The 19,808-nt window shown below is 43.4% G+C and overlaps 1 protein-coding gene across 1 annotated transcript in view; it reads right to left on the bottom strand.

The window, feature by feature from the left end:
- Positions 1-8,050: 8,050 nt before the first annotated feature.
- Positions 8,051-19,808, bottom strand: part of LOC132567325 (omega-hydroxyceramide transacylase-like) — a 41,193-nt gene continuing 29,435 nt past the window's right edge. Inside the window, exons 2-5 of the mRNA XM_060233007.1 lie at positions 17,139-17,371; positions 16,328-16,393; positions 11,200-11,406; positions 8,051-8,164 (exon numbers count right to left, since the gene is read on the bottom strand). Of these exons, the coding sequence (XP_060088990.1) occupies positions 8,051-8,164; positions 11,200-11,406; positions 16,328-16,393; positions 17,139-17,371 (620 nt within the window). The remainder of the gene's footprint in view (positions 8,165-11,199; positions 11,407-16,327; positions 16,394-17,138; positions 17,372-19,808) is intronic.

Here is a 19,808-nt window from a genome sequence, read left to right as displayed (position 1 = left end):
TTCCGCAGGGCCTGTAAGACGACCCTCTTCCGGCTAGCCTATACCTAGCTTGAGAATTTTAACGTAACTTGCCGGATTCTTTTATATACAGTTGAAATATTTATTAATGTTTATTGATAACTATGGTTTTATCTGTTTTTATCTGTTTTAAATGCTGATCCCTTTATATGTTTAAATATTGTAATTTTGCTGGATCTACTACTGGAAGCCGCCCTGAGCCACTCGTGGGAAGGGCGGGATATAAATCTTAAATAAATAAAAAAAAATAAAAATTATTACCTTTTATGGCTATCCAGACCAAATGGTCAAGCCACACTGTTTTACCATGTGATCACAGTCAGCTTGCCCTCTTAATCAACAAACTGCATGTATTTCAGCCCACTATATCTGATCCCCTTGTCTGATTAAGTGTGCTTAGAGAGCACATGAAAGCTTATGTTCTGAGTAAAACTTGGCTGGTCTTAAAGGTGCAATTGACTCGTGCTTTGTTCAACTGATTAAATAGTAGGTTTGTTTTTCTTCAATTATGAACAGCTGTTTTTTAGCACTATAAACCCTTGCTTTGAGAGTTTTAATTGATGTTATCAAGATGTAGCCTAGTTCACTTGGTGCTACTCATTTGAATAATGGGAATGATCTGTTTTATTTAGAGGAAAATTATGTGTTAAGGGTAATTTTTTTTATGTTCCGGTCACCTTCTCTTTAAAAAGAACCACGTGAGGTTCTAATCATGCTTTCTGCTGGTAGCTTCCAGTCAAAGCAGCTCTTATGGGTGAGCATATTTTGTATGTTGGGCTTCCCATTTTAGACAGCACTCTTCCTTTCAGCTTAAAACTTGATTAGCCATAATCATACAAAATTGTAATCATTATGTATTTAGTTCAAGTTGAAAAAATGGTTAGAAGATTTGATTTTTATCACTGCATGTATTTTGGATTCATAGAGTTAATTTGCATATCTTATTTAACTTCTTGCCTAATAAAAAAGTTATGCTTTATTTTAAATAAAATCATTAGCTGAAACAAGTTTTCTGTTAGTTCTGCTGGCAAAAGATCTGATGTCAATCCCCCCCTTCCCTCACTAGCAGCCAAGGGGGCATGGCAACCCTATGTCTGATTGATAATATTTTATAGCACTGCAAGGGATAAATCTCTCTCAGACAGTTTATCTTAGGAGATCTAACTGGAGTATATAGTACTGTATTCAGCCTAAAGAGGCTTTAAGTCTCCAAGAGCTGAACTGTGAACATCTCTAGATTTGGTGCAAATAATACAATTTGTCACAGAGGCACCACTAGCATCCCCTACAGACAGGCCTGTAGCCATGGGTGGGCACCCCCACACCCAAACCCCCTTGGACCTTTATGGCCCCTCTTTTCCCCAGCCCCCGCCTCTCTCCGCCACCACTTTTCTGGTGACCCCGATCTTCGCGCCGCTCTGGTGGCCCTACCCCACTCCATGGGTGCCTCCTCCTCCCTCCCTCCTTCCCTCCCTCTCATCTCACTCACCAACCCGGCAAAACAGTGACGAGCGGGCTCCTGGGGCTCTTTCAAGGTGCCCCCCACCAATCATGTGATCAGCGGGAAAAGCTGCGCCGAGGCCAGCGGTTCCTACGCCAGCTTTCCGGTGCACTCAGGATGTTCAGTGCTGGGGCAGCCAGTGCTGAACTTGCTGAGAATGCCGGAAAGCCGGTGTAGGAACCACCAGCATCAGAGTGGCTTTTTCCGCCGATCATGTGATCGGCAGGGGCGGATGTAAGCCAAAATGCCCTCAAAACGAGGTTCGGGAATTGTCAGGTGGGCACCTGGCTTAATCAGGATCTTTTATCTGTGTATACAGGATTCCACATCAAGAAATTAATGCTTAAATCTACCAAGGACTCCAATTTAAGCAAAACAATTAAAATTTATTCTAGAAAATATAGGCATACATACAAGGCAATGTGCTCATGAAACATACACACAGTCCTAGGAAAAATAGAAAGAGATATAGAGACAACACATGGATAGACAAACAGGGTGATAATTACCGATCGTAGTCTTCAAGAAGGCTCCAACGATAGAGGATGGGGGAAATGGGACCCTCAACTATGGCCAGAATTGGGGATGGATCTAGACAGCGGAACTGGGGTACTGCTAGATGCACACATGAGTGGAGTTGGGTCAGAGGTTAAATAGACTACCTTAGACCCTCAGGGGATGGGAGGTACTGAGGTGGATGACAGGTGGTCAGCTGGTACATGACCTCAGAAAAGGGGAGGCTCTGCAGTGACCATAAGGGCTGGACTAGTGCAGTAGCCAATAGGAAGTTAATTGGTGGCACCTAATTGGGTACCCATGACTGACCAATGAACAAGCTTGGACCCTAGTTACCTGATTGGACCTCTAGGTAACAATGAGCCAGGGTGGGGAAGCTCCAGGATGACCATTGGGGAGAAGAATGGGGGAAATCACTGGGTGGAGGAGTACTTAAGACTATTAAACTTATCTAAAAATATGACAATAGATGGCCAAATTACTACCTAGGTAACACCCGGTTTATACAAAGAAACTTTGCTCGCTGAAGATGGTCTTCCTCTTCTTCAATCTTCTCTTGGCACCAGTCTTTGTCTTGAGTTCCGCTAGACAAAGGCTTAGGCAGTCTGACAGGGTCCATGCCTAAGATAAGCTTGATGGCTCTTATGCAGAAGCTGAAGCAGCTGTTGGATACGTGAGTCTCTTGCTTTGCTGTAATGGAGTCAGGAAAACAAGATGGATTCTGGTGGTGTTAGCCTTTGGTTTATGGAAACAGGCTGGAAACTGCTTGCCTGTACAGTTCATGGCGGCGTGGCTTCTTCCACTGCAACGGCCAAGATTGTGCACGCAAGGAGCGTCTGGAGGCTCATCTGTAGTTCTGGCTAACACCCATCCAGAGATGTAGAATGCTGCTGCAAAGCTGAGGCTTATAGTATCCACATAAGCCTTAGAAACCATGGGCAAAGTCCACTTCTTACAGCAGATGTGATCGAGTCAAAACTTCAGGCACCCTGGCAACAAATACTGGTGATTATGATGTCCATGTGTATGAAAAGTAGGGGGCTTTTTCTTAAACGGGGGTGCCTTGAAAGAGCCCCAGGAGCCTGCTCTTCCCTGTTTTGCTGGGTTGGTGAGTGAGTTGGGTGGGAGGAAGGGAGGGAGGGGAAGATGCTGCGTGGAGGGGGCTGGGGCCACCAGAGCCATGCGGAGATTGGGGCCACCAGAAAAGTGGTGGTGGAGAGAGTGGGGCTGCCAGAGGGGGGGGGGCTCTCCACCCAAAACCTTTTTCTGTGGGCCCCCCCAACTGGAATTTTCTGGCTACAGGCCTGCCTACAGACAATCAGATTTCTTTCCTTTACACAGATCAGTTTTTGGAAGCCTCTCATTTTACCACAATAATATAAGATTAGTTTGGTTTGGGGAGATATATCTAACATCCAGAAGATAACATGGTTCTAAGATTTCAGAATAAATGCAAAAAAAAAAAAAAAAAAGTGTCATGCTTAATCTGTCCATTAGACAGGTCATGCTTAATCTGTCCACTAGCTAGATTTACTTACATTACAAGTTGTGTTATTCATACAAGAATGAGATAAAAATCTATGATGAATTCTCTTACAGCTGGAGCAACCTGGAGATTTGGTACCAGCTGAAGATCATGGACAAGCACATATCTACCTTAAGTAAAATCTTAAAAGAATGTAAAAAATAAATAAAAAGGATTCTCTTGAAGGCCACTTTCACAAAGAATTTTTAAACAAAGTACAAAAAGTAAAACAAAATGCTTTTTAAAAGATCTTATTGTGTGGTATAGCCAGACTGGAGCAGCTCCCAGTGGTGGCCAGGTCCTGAGCATCTCCTGGTGTCTGCTGCAGCCAGGTATGGAATCTCTCCCAGCATTCTCCACTGTTTCAGCTGTGCCCAGAGTCTCTGCTGGTGTTCCACACTGCTCCAGGTGGACCTGGAGCCTCTTCTGGCATTCCGCAATGCCACAGCCAGGCCTAGATTGGCTCCACAGGAGCAGCAGCAGCCAGGCTTTCAATGGTAGGTTGTGCATGCACAGATAACACCTTTCATTTTGGGGGGGGGGGGGGAATTTAAACTCCCTGATGTATTTTTTAACATTTTAGATTTTTCTGCAGATTCATGAAGCTCCCTGAGTCTATAGAAAAACCTGTTGGGGTACAGTGTGCCCCTTGTTTATGGAACTATGTATCCACACGCAGAGGGGACTGTTGAGAATTAGATATATAGATTGCAGCAGAAACATGCAAAATACTGTTCATCTGAACTTCTACAGTTTCTTAATACTCTAGAATTCTTTATCTGACTGTATAAACTGGCTAAGTCTATTTTGCACAGAACAAGACATAAAGAAGGATGAAGCTTTCTGACATTATACTAGGTACAGTACTTTCTGTTCTGATCTGGTTATTACAAAATATGATATTTCCAAATTACTGTCCAAATTACAAAATCAAAATCCCACCACAGAATCTCATGCAGGATATCCTTACCGTTTGCCAAAAGTTATGAGATGCTTTGATATGGATTCAGCTATGGAATGTAGCAATCCAGGCCTCTTTTTCATGCACAGTACAGTTAAAGCTACAGCCAAAATTGAATAGGTTAGGACAAGAGAAAAACAATAATGAATAAAATACTGCAAATCCCACAAAAGTCTCCACTAACTCTTCCCTCAGAAGCAGCTTTGAGTGTGCTGGGAAATTCAAATACTAATTGAATACCCATTCTCCCAGTTGTGCTCCATGATTTATATTTTAAAACACAGCATCCAACCAGGTAGTGTTTCCTGAGAAAACAGTACTGCTGCCTGGTGAACAAATTGATGGAGCTGTGTCTTTACTCTGTCAGTGATTTATCAGCTTTTGCCCCAGGCAGTCTTAATTCCAGATACTAGTCCTGGCCAGGAGTCACTAATTTTGAAGTCAAAAGCTGGCAACCCTACATGGGTACCTTTTATTATTGGAATACCCTAAGACTCTGATTGGCATGGGACAGATTGCTGGTCCCATGCCAAACTCTGCCAGCCATTAGTTCATTGACAGACCACTGTAGGCCTAGGCTTCCACACACTTCTAGAACATGATGATTGGAAGCACTGAAACATTATTCCTAACCTCTAAAATTGGGGCTATCTGGCATGTCCAGGGAAGCCTTGTGGGTTTCAGGAGCACAAATGGAAGGAAACCTTCTGACTTTGTGGGCCACTTTCAAAAATTTAACTGTAAACCATCTGGGATCACTACCTTTTGGCCAATGCAGTGGCAGTTGCTCTAACTGTCTCTTGTCTGTTCTGCTTAGTTTGCAGTTCACAGAATTAGATTGCTTGGAAATCATCTCCTTAGCAGTTTTGAGGACTCCTATCCCTGAATCTTGGCTGGAAGCTTCTTCATGGGCTTGGAGCAAATCCTTTGTATGGAATCTGCTGACTAAATCAGATTTTAGTGTCTTCACAAGATTATTGAATCCAAAAATATCTGACAAAGGAAGAGTTAAATAAGTGTACAAGCAGTGGTATAAACAAGGTTTTTCAAGGACAGAACAGATAGATATGCACGCACAATCACACACACAAGCTGGGGAAAGCACAAAATTGCAGGAGAGGAGCATCTTATTCCTCCATACAGGCCATTAACTTCTCACCCTCCTTTCTCTCATTCTTTTTCTTCATATCCTTCCCTCCAGGAGTCATTTTGTAGAAAAATATGTGGTGGAGCTCATCCAGGAGTTGTAATGCAGCTGCACATACTATTCAATGGACAAGGAGGTAGAAGTCTCAGAAAGGTTCAGGAGCTGCACTCCTGTGAGCTCCCACTGAATCCGAGGCCTCCCTCCCTCCATGTTTTTCCACTCTTTCTCTTTGTGGGATTTCTCCACAGGGGTACTCTGTTTTCCTCTTCCCTCCTACCTTCCCTCACTTTTTTCCAGGCTTTTGTCTTCCCCTTTTTCTATAGTCTCTGTCCTCATAGTCTTTTCTCTACTTTGTCCAATTATCACTTTGTGTTCTTGCCTCAGTGCTGATGCCAGGATTGCCCAGGCCAAGGGTTTAATGCCTTGTTTGCCAGGCAGCTTCTCAGTGGTGATTGTGATTCCATGATATCTCAGTGAGCATTGTCTGATTTGGTGAAATTTCAGCCTCTCAGAATTTTTTAAAAAACAAACCTTCTGTATTTTTTCTGTAGAAACATGAGCTTTCTCTGTAAATGCATAATGATATGCATATTTGTATTCACATTTTAGCCATGTTCAGAATTAGATAAAATAATCTTACTAGTCTTAACAGCCAACCCCAGATCGTATAACATCATGCATCAAATGACAGAGAAGTTGCTTCCATATTGAGATAATTCCTTGTGGAGCTTTCACAGTGGCAATGGAGCATTCACCGGGGGGGGGGGGGGGTGTCTCCATTTTTAGTTAGGCCCTCTTGTACTTACCATTCCTCCCTACCACCGTGTGACTGGCTTTTAAAGTCAGTAGCTGATAAATTGTTAGAATGTTAGAACACTATGGCAATATATCAACTATCAGCGTTGTAGAAAGCTGGCAAAAAGCCCACTGGAAGTAGCGTAGGAAATGGTGGGTATAAGAGAATGGCACTGATGTGGCTAATGAGATGCAGAAATTCATACTTTCCTGACCACATCAGGACATAACCTGCTTGGAATGCAATATTTCTGGAAAGACTTAACTAAAGCAGATTTTGAAAACAACAATGAGAACCATGGAAGAATCCTGGAGAGAAATGAATGCATGACAAAGTTTAAAAATTGCAGCAGTTTGAGAGGCAACTTGCACTTGCAAGTGTATTGGAAGCAACCAGAGAAAGACTATTTATTGGACCAACCAGGCTTTCAAATTTGGAAGCAAGTTTCCAAGTCACATGGAATATGTTTACCTAGCTATATCTACTAGTTAGATTTGGTCCCCACTGCCCAAACCTGGATAGCCTAGGCTAGCCCAATCTCATCAGATCTCAGAAGCTAAGCAGGGTCAGCTAATACTTGGATGAGAGACCACCAAGGAAGTCCTGTGCTACTAAACACAGGCAGGCAATGGCAAACCACCTCTATTTGTCTCCATGGGAAAGGAAAGCTCTCCTGTGCAAGCACCAGTCGTTTCCGACTCTGGGGTGACGTTGCTTTCACAACTTTTTCATGGCAGACTTTTTATGGAGTGGTTTGCCATTGCCTTCCCCGGTCATCTACACTTGCCCCTGCCACCCCAGCAAGCTGGGTACTTATTTTACTGACCTCAGAAGGATGGAAGGCTGAGTCAACCTTGAGCCAGCTACCTGAACCCAGCTTCTGCCGGGGATCGAACTCAGGTCGTAAGCAGAGCTTAGGACTGCACTACTGCAGCTTTAACACTCTGTGCCACACTGCATCTCCATAGGGGTCGCCATAAGTCAGCTGTGACTTGATGGCACTTTATACACACATGGAAAATGGGTGGCGTAGATAATTACGTAGTTTACAGATAGTTAACCTTTCTTGGCTAAGCCTCAGTAAATGCTACTTAAGACTTACTCTCACCGTTATTTGTTTAATTAAGGTATTTGTTTAAAACTTAAACAAATAAAAGGAGTCTTGTGGTACCTTAAAGAAATCAGATTTTATTTATTTATTTATTGGATTTATATATAGTTGTTGCTTACCTACAAATCACCATTATTGAACAAAATTACTTTACAGGGACAGAAAACTCTAGTAAGAACTTACCAAATTAGAATTTGACAGCAAGTGTAATTCCATCAGTTTAAACCTGAGTCATGCAAATGGTTTCCTCTCATACTGTATGCGTTATCTTAATAAGCCTGGGAAGATTATGTTTCAGACCTTTGCAGACAAAGGCTTTCCCCAGCCTTCACTTCTGTCTGAATCTGAAACAAATCATTTCTAATCTACATTTTTTTCCCTGTGGGAAACAGAATAATTTACATCTTTCCAGTTTGACTGTTTATATGAGCACATTTTGAATGTACAATAAGTTCTACCATCTTATTGTGCAGAATTACAAAATGTAAAGGATAAAGTTTGCCAGCATATGAATGAGGTAATACTTACTGTTTCTATGCAAGAAGAGAATGGCATCTTGATATCCTTGTGAATATATATTTTGCAAATCCTGCGGAAAGACCCACCATATATCATAAGAATTAACCAGTGTGTACATTTCATTGATAGTAGTTGGACTTGGCAGTAGTGTTTTTGTACCCTGGAGCTGGAGAAAGAGTTTTAATTGGGAAGTTTAAGAATGCTGGAGAAGGCCTTTCGCTCAGAAGCAGTGCTCTGCACCCAGCTGTGCCCTCTGTGTGGATTGTTTCATCTCTATTTTCCTATCATGAGCTGTTCCTAAACTCATCAACCAAACCCTTCATTTCTCTCCCCACCCCATCTAATTCCTGTGTGTTTATCACCTCTCACCTTTATAGCCTCATTCCTTCTCATCTCTACCCTGGCTGGGGAATTAAAACATACTTAATAGTAGAACAGAAAACCTCAGTGTCAAGAATCTGACAAAATAATGAAAGAGTGATCTTTACACTTTACATGCATTGTGATCTGTATTATTCTATATTAGCGGTTATAGGCAGCACTCTAGCACAGGGGTGTCACTTATTTGTTTTGAGGGCCGTATCTGATGTAAATGAGACTTTGTTGGGATGGGCCGGGTTAAGATTAGGTAGCAGAGATGTAAACTTTATAAAGGACACGGACAAATACAATTAAATATATATTTTTAAATAAATTAAAAACATGCTTAAAACGTTAGCACTAGGTCTTAAAGGTGCTTTCTTTGTATTTTTCCCATGGGATCCAGGGAACTGGGCAAAGGAAGCACCTTTCAGTAGCTCTGCTGTGCAATTGAGAGAAACTGGAAAAACAAGCTATTCCTAACCAAGGGAGGAGCCTCAGCCAATGGAGAAGATAGAAGAAGAAGATATTGGATTTATATCTCGCCCTCCACTCCGAAGAGTCTCAGAGCGGCTCACAATCTCCTTTACCTTCCTCCCCCACAACAGACACCCTGTGAGGTGGGTGGGGCTGGAGAGGGCTCTCATAGCAGCTGCCCTTTTAAGGACAACCTCTGCCAGAGCTATGGCTGACCCAAGGCCATGCTAGCAGGTGCAAGTGGAGGAGTGGGGAATCAAACACTTAACCACTGCACCAAACTGGCTCTACAGAGATTTTGCTCTGTAGCTCCTGTGCAATTGAGCAAGCCTTGCAAAGCAAGTTGTTATGTAGAAGGAAGCAAGAGATAGGAAGAAGGAAGCAGATGGCAGCCAGTTGCTTGGGGGCCTGATAGGAGCCCTTCAGGGGCCTGATTCGGCCACCGGGCCACATGTTTGACACCCCTGCTCTAGCAGCATTGGCCTCCCACAGCACATTTCCATCTTATATTAATCCTACTCATCTGTCCACCTCTTGTAGTATCAGCTACAATCTATCGTGCACATATGTGGAGATGACTCAGGAATAGCGATATTAAATGGTGCCATAAATGATATTATATTGTGTAACAGGTTAAACAGGACACTGGTGAAAGGAGAAGAAGGAACACCTGAGGAAAAGTTGGATTGAGAGCAGAGAAAGCCAGGAAGGGATTTAATGGAGGGAGAGGGGCAGCTGAGGGGGCTGTGGTGACGAGGAGTAGTGGTGGGGGAGTGAACCGACCAGGAAGGCTGTGTCATGAGCCCTCCTCCAAGCTCTCCTCCTCCCATCTCAAGAGTTCAAAGCAAGCTCCAGAAAGAACTTTCAGAGTGAAGACATGAGGCACGCCGAGGCTTCAGATCTCTCAGCCCTGAGTTCTAGCAGAGTCACTGCCACCCAGGGAGCAGGCTGATTGAGACTCCCATATAGCTCCCACCCAGGATCTGGTAACCTTGTGGAAGCAACAAGTCTATTCTCTGGCTTGCATCCACGCTCCTTCCTGATTCCTGATCCTGACCTGCTTGATTTCCTTGGCACCCTGACCTTTTGGCTTTTGGATATTGACTTCTGATTCCAGTTTCTAATTCTGCATTGGTGACTTGGCTCCTGCTTGACTTCCTGGACTTTGACCTTGGACTGGCTTTGGATTCCTGCCTGCCTGCACCCTGAGAATGTGACAGGCTGCAATAAAACAAGTGAAGGCATCAGCAAGGGAAGTGGAGGATGGGGGACATCAGAAGAAATGACAGCAGGAGAGGGTCAGAACCTGACTGAGGGTGCAACCCTTAAAGAACCATAGTTGACCATGGATGCTGGGAAGGAAGCCATTGTATGCCTGTAGTGTATCAGCAGCCATACGCGTCCACGCGTAGAGGCGACTGGGCGGTCCCAGGCGCCTCCTACGCTGGGCGCGGAGTTCCCTGCCAATCACCAGCTGGGGCGGGAAGTTTGACAGGTCAGGATTGGCTTGACCTGTCCAGTAGGCTGTACCGGGAACTGTACATAAGCGGGGCCCGGCCCGCGTGTTCTCTCTCTTGCAATGTGCTCCTAATAAAGAATGTTGCCCTACTTACGTCTCCGGATCGAGTACGTTACAATGCCTATTCAATTGACCTACTTTACCACAAGAAGGAAGAGCCTGTCTCCAGTACCGTGGAACTTTGAGGGTAAAATGGAACACTCCACGGGGATTCTTTGGGGGTAAGCTATCATGGGTGAAGCAAGGTATAAATAAACACACAGGTGTAGAACAGGTTGGGGGTGAGCCTTATGCAACTGCCCTCTAAATAGAAGTGGGTCAAGCAGGCTCTGAGACCTGAGAGTTCAAGATGCAGTATTGGCTTTTAACAAATATTAATGTTATGTCTAATTATTTTAATGTATTGCATTTTATCATATTGTGGTAACATGCCCTGAGCCTTGCATTGCAGGGGAGGGGGGGCTAAAAATCAATCAATAAATAAATGTGGAACAGTAGGTGACTTATGTGAATATCTTAATTTCAGTTTACATCACATGCTGCATAATTAATGCATTGAATGAACTTTTAAAGAATAAGACTTTGTTTTGGATCAGGGAGGCAGATGGAATTTTTGTTGAAGGGCCCATGACGGCTCTCAGCAGTCTACAAACCAATGTCCTGTGAAATTCCACCAAGGGATCCTGTGCTGTTGCCTGGTAGATTTGAAAGGTCATCATCACTTGGCAAGTGAGGAACAGGCAACTTACCTGGCAACTGGGTGGGAAAAAGGCATGCCATAACCGGACCAAATTTTCCATAGATATATGAAGGCTGGTATTTATATTCACACTATAAAAGATGGCTGGGCAGTCTCGAGGACAAATGTCAATCTCTCCTGTAAAAGGAGACACTGTGATGACAGTCTCTAAATCAGAATAAGGCTGCAGGTTAGAAAATCCTCCATCGATATACCGCTGGTGGAAAGCAATGAGAGTATTTCATTACTGTAAGAGTTTAAATAAGGTGAAACATATATGAATCACAACTAGCGAAAGTATATATTAGTTCTGATATTTTTTAATCTCAATTTACTATTCATGCATTTATTTTTATTTAGAGATGGTCTGTTTCAGGGTTGCGAGAATATATATGAAGCTGCCTTATACCAAGTTGGATGAAGGATCCACCTAGTTCAATACTGTGATAGACAGATGTTCTCCAGAGCCTCATGCAAAAAGGTGTTCTTATATAATTTCACATTAGCTGAAGATACATTAACACTCAGGTATTTTACTGGGCTTGTGCACTTTATCTAGGCTAGATGGTCCATAGATCACAAACATAACTTCTGATTTTTTTATACCCTAATTTAATTTATACCCTAAGGCCTTGGAATACATCTCCAAAATAGGTTCTAAAGTACTTCAAGAAAGTAGTAATATTTGTTAAACATAAAATTATATCATGTGCATATAACGCCAGCTTAAATTCCTATGAACCAACTGTTAATATCTGCATATAAGCTAAAGTGGGGTGTCAAACTGATTTGTTATGAGGGCTGGATCTGACATAAATGGGACTTTGTCATGCCAGGCCATGCGTTTCGTAAAATGTAATGCCAGGTAGCAGAGATACAAACTTTATACAGGGTACAGACAAACACAATTAAAAATATTTTAAAAATTAAAATACAAACATGCTTAAAACTCTTGTGATATTTTGTTTATTTAACAGTCTTTTATAACTGACACCTTCCAAACCTTCCCCCTGCCTTAAAAGATGCCTGCCTAAACTGAAAAGGTGGGGGAATAGTGGGATTTGGCAATGCAATTTTTAAATAAACCATCAAGAAAAAGCACAAGGATCGCAGCAGAAACTAAAAATATAAAATTCTCTGAGCCTAAGAAAACATGAAATCACTGGTCATTGCAAGTTTCTTCCCCCACCCCAGGAACACCCAGAGTGGCAGTGGCTCTCCAGTGTAATGTCCCCTTTTGGCTGTGGATTTCCAGGTTAGAGTTAGGGTGACCATAATGTCTGAAGGCCAGCCAGGGACACCTTGGGGGGGGGAAGGTAGGGGTGTGAGCGCGCAAAGTGCGCGCGCCGCCGGAAACAGGAAGTGACGTCACTTCCGGTGATGTCATGGCAGCGCCGGAAACAGGAAGTGACGCCACTTCCTGTGACATCATTTCCCCCACGTCACCTGCCGGAAACGGGAAGTGACATCACTTCCTGTGACATCACTTCCCCCAAATGACATCATTTCCCCCAAATGCCACTGCCGGAAACAGGAAGTGACTTCACAGCACTTCCTGTGACGTCCCCAAAAATCCCCCAAATATCACCGCCGGAAACAATTTTGTTCTCAAATCCTGTATATACTTCATCAGTATATGGGATAAGGCACTTTCTCAACTGTGCTGCATAATGCAGCCTATTTATTTTGTCCTGTTTGCTCTGTTGGCTCTATCTGCGCCACCTTCATCACTTTCGGGGTGTGGATCCCCCAGTGGGGTGGTCTCCCGACTCCCTCCGCCGGCTATTTCTGATAGCCCTGCGCCCCCTCTTTCATTTGATATGTGTCCCGTGCGGGTGCCACCCTCCCGCCAGGAGATGCCGCAAAATGAGCCCCCTTGAGGCTTATGGCGGCAGGGCTCGGGGGAAGCAAGCTAGACTGCTGTTCTTTTGAGGGGTTATAGAGTGTTTCGAGCCCGTCCCTGTGGCATCGGTCCCATCATTGTGGGACCCAGGGGGCCGGCGCAGTGGCACGCCGAAGCAGCCTGTCACTAATAACACAGGTCGAGATGCAGGACAGGAACCCGGAAGTGACCGACAGGCTGCTTCAGCGTGCCGCTGCGCCGGCCCCCTGGGCCCCACAACAAGAAACTTAAACTTAAACAGTCTCTGGAGGGCCTCCAGGGACCAGCGGAGGCCGTGGAGAGGCCTCAGCTGTTCGGCGCTGGTCGCTCCGCGGCCTCTCCGCGGCCTCCGCTGGTTGCTGGAGGCCCTCCAGAGTCTCTGGAGGGCCTCCAGGGACCAGCGGAGGCCACGGAGAGGCCTCAGCTGTTCGGCGCTGGTCACTCCGCGGCCTCTCCGCGGCCTCCGCTGGTCCCTGGAGGCCCTCCAGAATCTCTGGAGGGCCTCCAGGGACCAGCGGAGGCCGCAGAGAGGCCTCAGCTGTTCGGTGCTGGTCGCTCTGCGGCCTCTCCGCGGCCTCCGCTGGTCACTGGAGGCCCTCCAGAGTCTCTGGAGGGCCTCCAGGGACCAGCGGAGGCTGCTGAGAGGCCTCAGCTGTTCAGCGCTGGTCGCTCCGCGGCCTCCGCTGGTCGCTGGAGGCCCTCCAGAGTCTCTGGAGGGCCTCCAGCGACCAGCGGAGGCCGCGGAGAGGCCTCCGCCACCGCCGCCGGGCCCCGCGCGTGGGCGGGGAAGGCGGCGAGGGAGGGAGGGAGCGTCCCTGCGCATGCGCAGGGACGCTCCCTCCCTCACCGCCTTTCCCGCCGGCGCTCGCGGCCCACCGCCTCCGGGGCTGGCTAAACCGGGAACTTTAATGGTCCCGGTATAGGCAGCCCGGGAGGCGGGAATTGGTGGCCAGAACCGGGAAAGTCCCGGGAGACCGGGACGGTCTGGCCACCCTAGTTAGAGTACTCACTCAGGCACCTGTTCTCAGGTCCATTCAGCAGACAAACTGGCTCAAAGCATCAACCGTTTATTTACAAAGCAAAAAGCAACAACTTCAGCTGGCATACATACACTGGAAACCAAAACCACTTGAGCTCCACTACAATGGAATACATTGCAGCACAGACACAGTTGCAAAACAAATGCAAAATGGATTTTCCATTAAGGTCTCTGGGCCCAGATAGACTACTCTGGGACTGACATGACAGCCCCCAGAGTGGAATGATGGTTCCTGGGAGTAACAGAAGCATTCTGGGAATGGAATGAGGGCTCCAAGAGTGAGGCCCTGTTCACACAGCGTGTTGAGTCCGTGTTAAACTGACCTGGTTCTGTTCTGAATATCATTGTTCTGGATATTATCGATCAGACTGCCATACTGCAATTCGAATCACTCTGTGGTGAAACCATCTTCTGCCGTCCACATGACGGCACCATGCAGTTCTTTTTTTTCTCTTCCACTATTATGTGCATGCGCACATTATGCACATATGTGCATTGGTTAAAACATTATGTGATGCGGATACGCGCATATCGCTAAGTAGTAAAAAAAAATGGCGACCGTAAACCGGATGTCTGAGGCTTCTTTTGCTCTGGGACAGCCTTCAGACATCAGGAAGTTGGTTAATATCGCAGCAGAACTATCCAGACGGAGAAAACTACAAGATGAAAATGGAGAACTCAAAAACATCACAAAGGAGAAGGTAACAAAATAATCTGGTTCCGAGAAGGATTGGGGGGGGCTACCACGAGTTAATACTGGGAGGCAGATGTTGCTGTCTGATCAGCCACTTTAAATCCGGAAGGAAACAGCAGCGACATCTGATTATACTGTGTGTCTGAACAGGGCCTGAAATTCTATTCCCAGAACAGAATTTCATTCCCAGAATACTGCTGCTACTCCCGGAGGCTGTTATTCCTTGCACCCTATCATTTCAGTCCTAGAATACAGATTCAATTACTAGAGAATGTCATTCCACTCTGGGGGCTATCACTCCAATCCCACGGCACCATTTCTAATGCTAGAAACAGCCCCAGAGTAGTCTGTCTGGGCCCAGAGATGTAAATGTAAAATCTATTCCATATTTTCTTTGCACCTTTGCAAATCCAGAAGAGCTTCCTGCTGAAGCAGGCAAAGACAAGGCAGAGGGAGCTGGGAACTTTATCTTCCAAGGGTGGATTTTCCAACGGTGAGGACAGATGGGGGAGGGGGGGAAAGAGCCACAAGCTAGATTAAAGCCTTGGGTGGGCCACTTCCATCCCATGGGCCATAAGTTTGAGCTAAAGGGTCTAAAACAAAGTCAAAAATTAAAGCAGATAATGGAGACTCTTGTCTTTCTCCCCTGCCAGTCTTAAAGGTAGGTGAAAACATATTATCCAAACTTAACCTTGCCTCTGAATGGTGATAAATTATTTCAGCCCATTGCAACAAAAAAACCCTAAATTCAAATACTTTTGAACAAGCTATTATGAATTGAAGCTCCAATCTGTCGCTTTTTCTGCCCTGAGAACAATAAGGCAAAAGAACTGTGGCAGCACAATATGTAAAATACAAAAATACAAAATAATGTGCAAAAACAAACACTCTTGACTGGTGTATACAAAATTTTATTGTCATGAAATGAACAGCCTACAACAGCCGCAAATTAAGATACCAAAATGGGCGTTTGAGAGAGAACTTGGCTGGAGGTTTCAGTTGACTTACGAGGAAGCTGCAGGAGCAGCAGAACGCAATCAAAGCCGGGGTTTGCGTGAAGGCTAGAATTTTTCCTTCAGAAGTCAACAAGCAACGGAGGGACTCCTGTGGAACTTTATTATTGAGTCTTAGTACTCAGAGACTGTGTGGGGTCCTCCTTGGAATACTGTTTTGAGACTTGTTTGTTGTCTATTTATACTGTATGAATGCATGCCCACTGTTGTAGGCTGTTCATTTCATGACAATAGAATTTTGTATACACCAGTCAAGAGTGTTTGTTTTTGCACAATATTTTGTATTTTTGTATCTGAGAACAATAAGAGCAGATGGAATACTATGTACACTTTGACATAGTCCAGATGGAAAACTTTACATACATTAGCTGAGCCAACAAATTAACTCTCAAAGCTAATACTGAGGTGAGTATTTTATAATCATATTGTTGGTATTTTAATTATGTCATGCATATAGATGACATCATTGTCATCACCATCATCATCATCATTGTAGTTAAGTTCACTCACCACACCTCGGAAGGTAGGCGGGATAAATCCAAAATAGATAGGAACAAAGCAGCTGCAGATCAGCGCCTATAGAAAAGGAAAAACATTACTGCACTCATGAGACAAAGAACTCAAACTATTCCTAGAGGTGGGGAGGGTAATTCTGCCCAAGAACAATGGAGCAATGTAATTCACTGGTGTAGTGTACCATCTAACTCTAATAATTATAAACCAGGAATCTTCCAGTTCAGATCTGATCTCAGCCATGAACTACACAGTAACCTTATAGCCTGACTTCATGCATGTTTTCTCAGGTTCAAAACAGAGGAAACTCTGGGAGATTTGGGATGGGGTCTTCCCAGAATCTTTTAAGGATGAATTACAAGTGTTTGGGGGCCATGCAGGAATGGGACAAGGGGTTTAACCATTTCACAGACAGACAGTTATACAAATAAAAAACAGGGCTATCGTGTTGTTCTAGCCTGTTTAAAAAACAGACAAAAGATGGATAGTGCCTGGTGAAAGGGAGTTTGGCTAGCAAAGCCTTGGGGGAGTAAAAGGTTTAATCTCAGCCATCCCCTATGTAGCCCTGATCTGAATCTGTGCTGCTGTTCTTGCTCTACAATCTGCAAGACTAGGTTATTGTAGGATCATTGAGATAAATGTGAAATGCTTTGAATGCTCCAAAGCTCTAAACAAATACAATTATTATCAACACACTTATTTCAAAGACCATCTGCCTCACTCACTCATATGCTCACCCTTGAACTTAATGAATCATTACTGACAATTTTTTTCCTCTGAACAAATACCAAAAGGAAGATTACATCACCTGAATAAGCTCTTCCTTGGAACTGTACTCTGAAACAATAACGTTTTGGCCATCCGCTGCACGGGTGAGGGAAATAAAAAGCCTTCCTGTGGCCATTTGGTGAGAGTTTTCTGGCATACTTTGGTACAAGTGCTTCTGTATAGTCTGAATGATGCTGTACCCATGGGTTAAGGGACCAAGAATGGTTCTTCTCACATCTTGTGCAATAGTGTAGAAATTCAGTTTTAAATCATCTGATGGGAGAAAGCGGGGGGGGGGGGAGATATTCACTGGAAGATTTTCAGTCATAGTGATCATGACAGAATTAGGCAACTTTAAAGGCTGTGCTCAATTACATATAAAATGAGCCAACCACATTAGCTGTGCTTAGTTAGAGTCTTAAATCAGGATCTAAAGACAGGATGTGAAGCTGGCTTATTGACCAGTTTCTCTAAACCAGTTTTGTGTTCTGTAGCGGAGCTGCCCAACAAAATTTGTTTAAGAAGTTTAGAAGTGAAGGCAGAGAAAAACTAGTACATTAGTAGCTTTGGCACTACAATGAGGATTTTTGATCAGTTGAACATTGCAAATGAATTTTTTTTTAACTCAAAATTTTTTATTTTTGAAACATCACTAATCAAAAAAATACAGACATTACAATAGTGTATATACCATAACATAAGATAGATCCAGTTTACGTACACACACATACACTAAAAAGAAAAGGGGGGGGGGAGGAGAGGGATTTCTATTTCAATTCTTACAGCCAAATCCTGAAGCCTTACAATAGTAATAACCACCATAAATCAATACAAAATAAAATTTAAATATTTCTTTGGCATTTTGTTCCTTTTTGACTCATTAGCGTTTACGTACTCAAGAAAAATAAACCATTATTCGACAAAGTTCTCTCCTATTTTGGGATTATCATTAAGGATAAATTGAGAGGCGATTTTATCTTGAATTACGATATTCCCATACCTTTTGGAACCACAGGGTTAATGAAGGGATTTTTGCAACTTTCCAAAATTTTGCCAATAGCGTTTTTCCTGCCAAAATCAGCAAAGAAATAAGTTCCTTCTTTTGACTGGAATAATTATTATTTGGCCAATAATTAAGTAAAACAGATTCTGGGGTATGAGGAATGGTTTCGTTAACAATGATTTCAATTTTATTTAACAAGGTATTCCAAAAGGCATGAACTTTTTGGCAAGACCACCAACAATGAAAGAAGGATCCAGTTTCACCACATCCCTTCCAGCAAAGGGAATTATAACCCTTTCTCGCATGGCTTAAAGTAAGAGGAGTTAAGTACCAATGAGAGGATAGTTTAAATTGCTGTAATTTAAAGTTCGTGCATCTAGATCTACAGATTGGAGACGTCCAAATCTTGGACCACTGATCTTCAGACAAATTAATAGAACAGTCTTTGCTCCAAGCATTTTGTTGTGCTGTAGCTTGTGACCAATTTTTTTGATTTAATAAATTATATAACTTTGAAATCACACCTCTCATATTTGTGTTTTCTTTGAGAATCAACTTTTCAAAAGCATTTAGTTGACCTTCAGTCACCATAACAGGAATTACCTTATTCAATACATCATAAAGTTAATGGTATTCATACCAGGGGATATTAACTTTATATTTGGACTCCAATTGATTACGGGTAAGCAACTGTCCTTTGGAACTGACGTCAGTGATTCTTAGGATGTTTTGCTGTCTCCAAATTCTGAAGCTCCCCTTAGAAATTCCTGGAGGAAACCAGTGCTGACCTAAAAACACCATTACTGGAGTAGAGGGTTGGACCACGAAAGTTCTGTATTTATCCCAGATCTCTAAAGTGCATCGCAGAAATGGATTATTAAACAATACTTTCCTCCTTTCTGCCCTAGTGTTCCACAAGAATTCTTTCAGACAGTAAGGGTAGATACTTGCTGATTCAATTTGAATCCAGGGTACCTGGCACTCCTTCCTGGCATAAAGTAAGATGTTGCGAAGCTGGGCTGCCACATAATAACTGTTTAGGATTGGTGCGGCCAACCCACCCCTAGCCAGTGGCTTTGAAAGTATATGATACGAAGTCTGTGGCTTTTTATTGTTCCATATGAATAAAGACATACTTTTTTGCCAAGATTTCATGTCCTTACTTGAAATGGGTATAGGGAGATTTTGAAATAAAAAAAGAAATTTGGGTAAAACGAAAGTTTTTAACAAGTCTATTTTTTCTAACAGGTTAAGCTGAAGTTTTGACCATATAGTTAGATTAGTTTTCATTTTTATAAAAAGTTTCTTAAAATTTGCTTCAAATAGCTTAGATAGGTCCAAAGGAATGTAAATACCTAAATGACGCCATGATTTAGTAACCCATTTAAAAGGAAAAGAATGAACTAATTGTTGGTAGACATCTGGAGGAACATGTACCGGAAAAAATTCCAATTTAGACATATTTATTGTGAAGCCTGAGAATTCTCTAAATGATGCTAAAATTTTCATTAGTTTGGCTAGTGATTGCTGTGGATTACTCAAATAAAAAACAGTATCATCAGCAAAGAGGCTGATTTTATGAGAATTACCATTTACCATAATGCCTTCAATTTCAAGATCCGAGCGTATTAAGTGTGCCAAAGGTTCTAACAAAATAGCAAATAAAATTGGAGAAAGCGGACAGCCTTGACGTGTACCCCTTGATAG

Source organism: Heteronotia binoei, chromosome 2, assembly GCF_032191835.1.
Source record: "Heteronotia binoei isolate CCM8104 ecotype False Entrance Well chromosome 2, APGP_CSIRO_Hbin_v1, whole genome shotgun sequence".
NCBI classification, from domain to species: Eukaryota; Metazoa; Chordata; class Lepidosauria; order Squamata; family Gekkonidae; genus Heteronotia; species Heteronotia binoei.
This window is presented reverse-complemented; position numbering and strand designations above follow the sequence as displayed.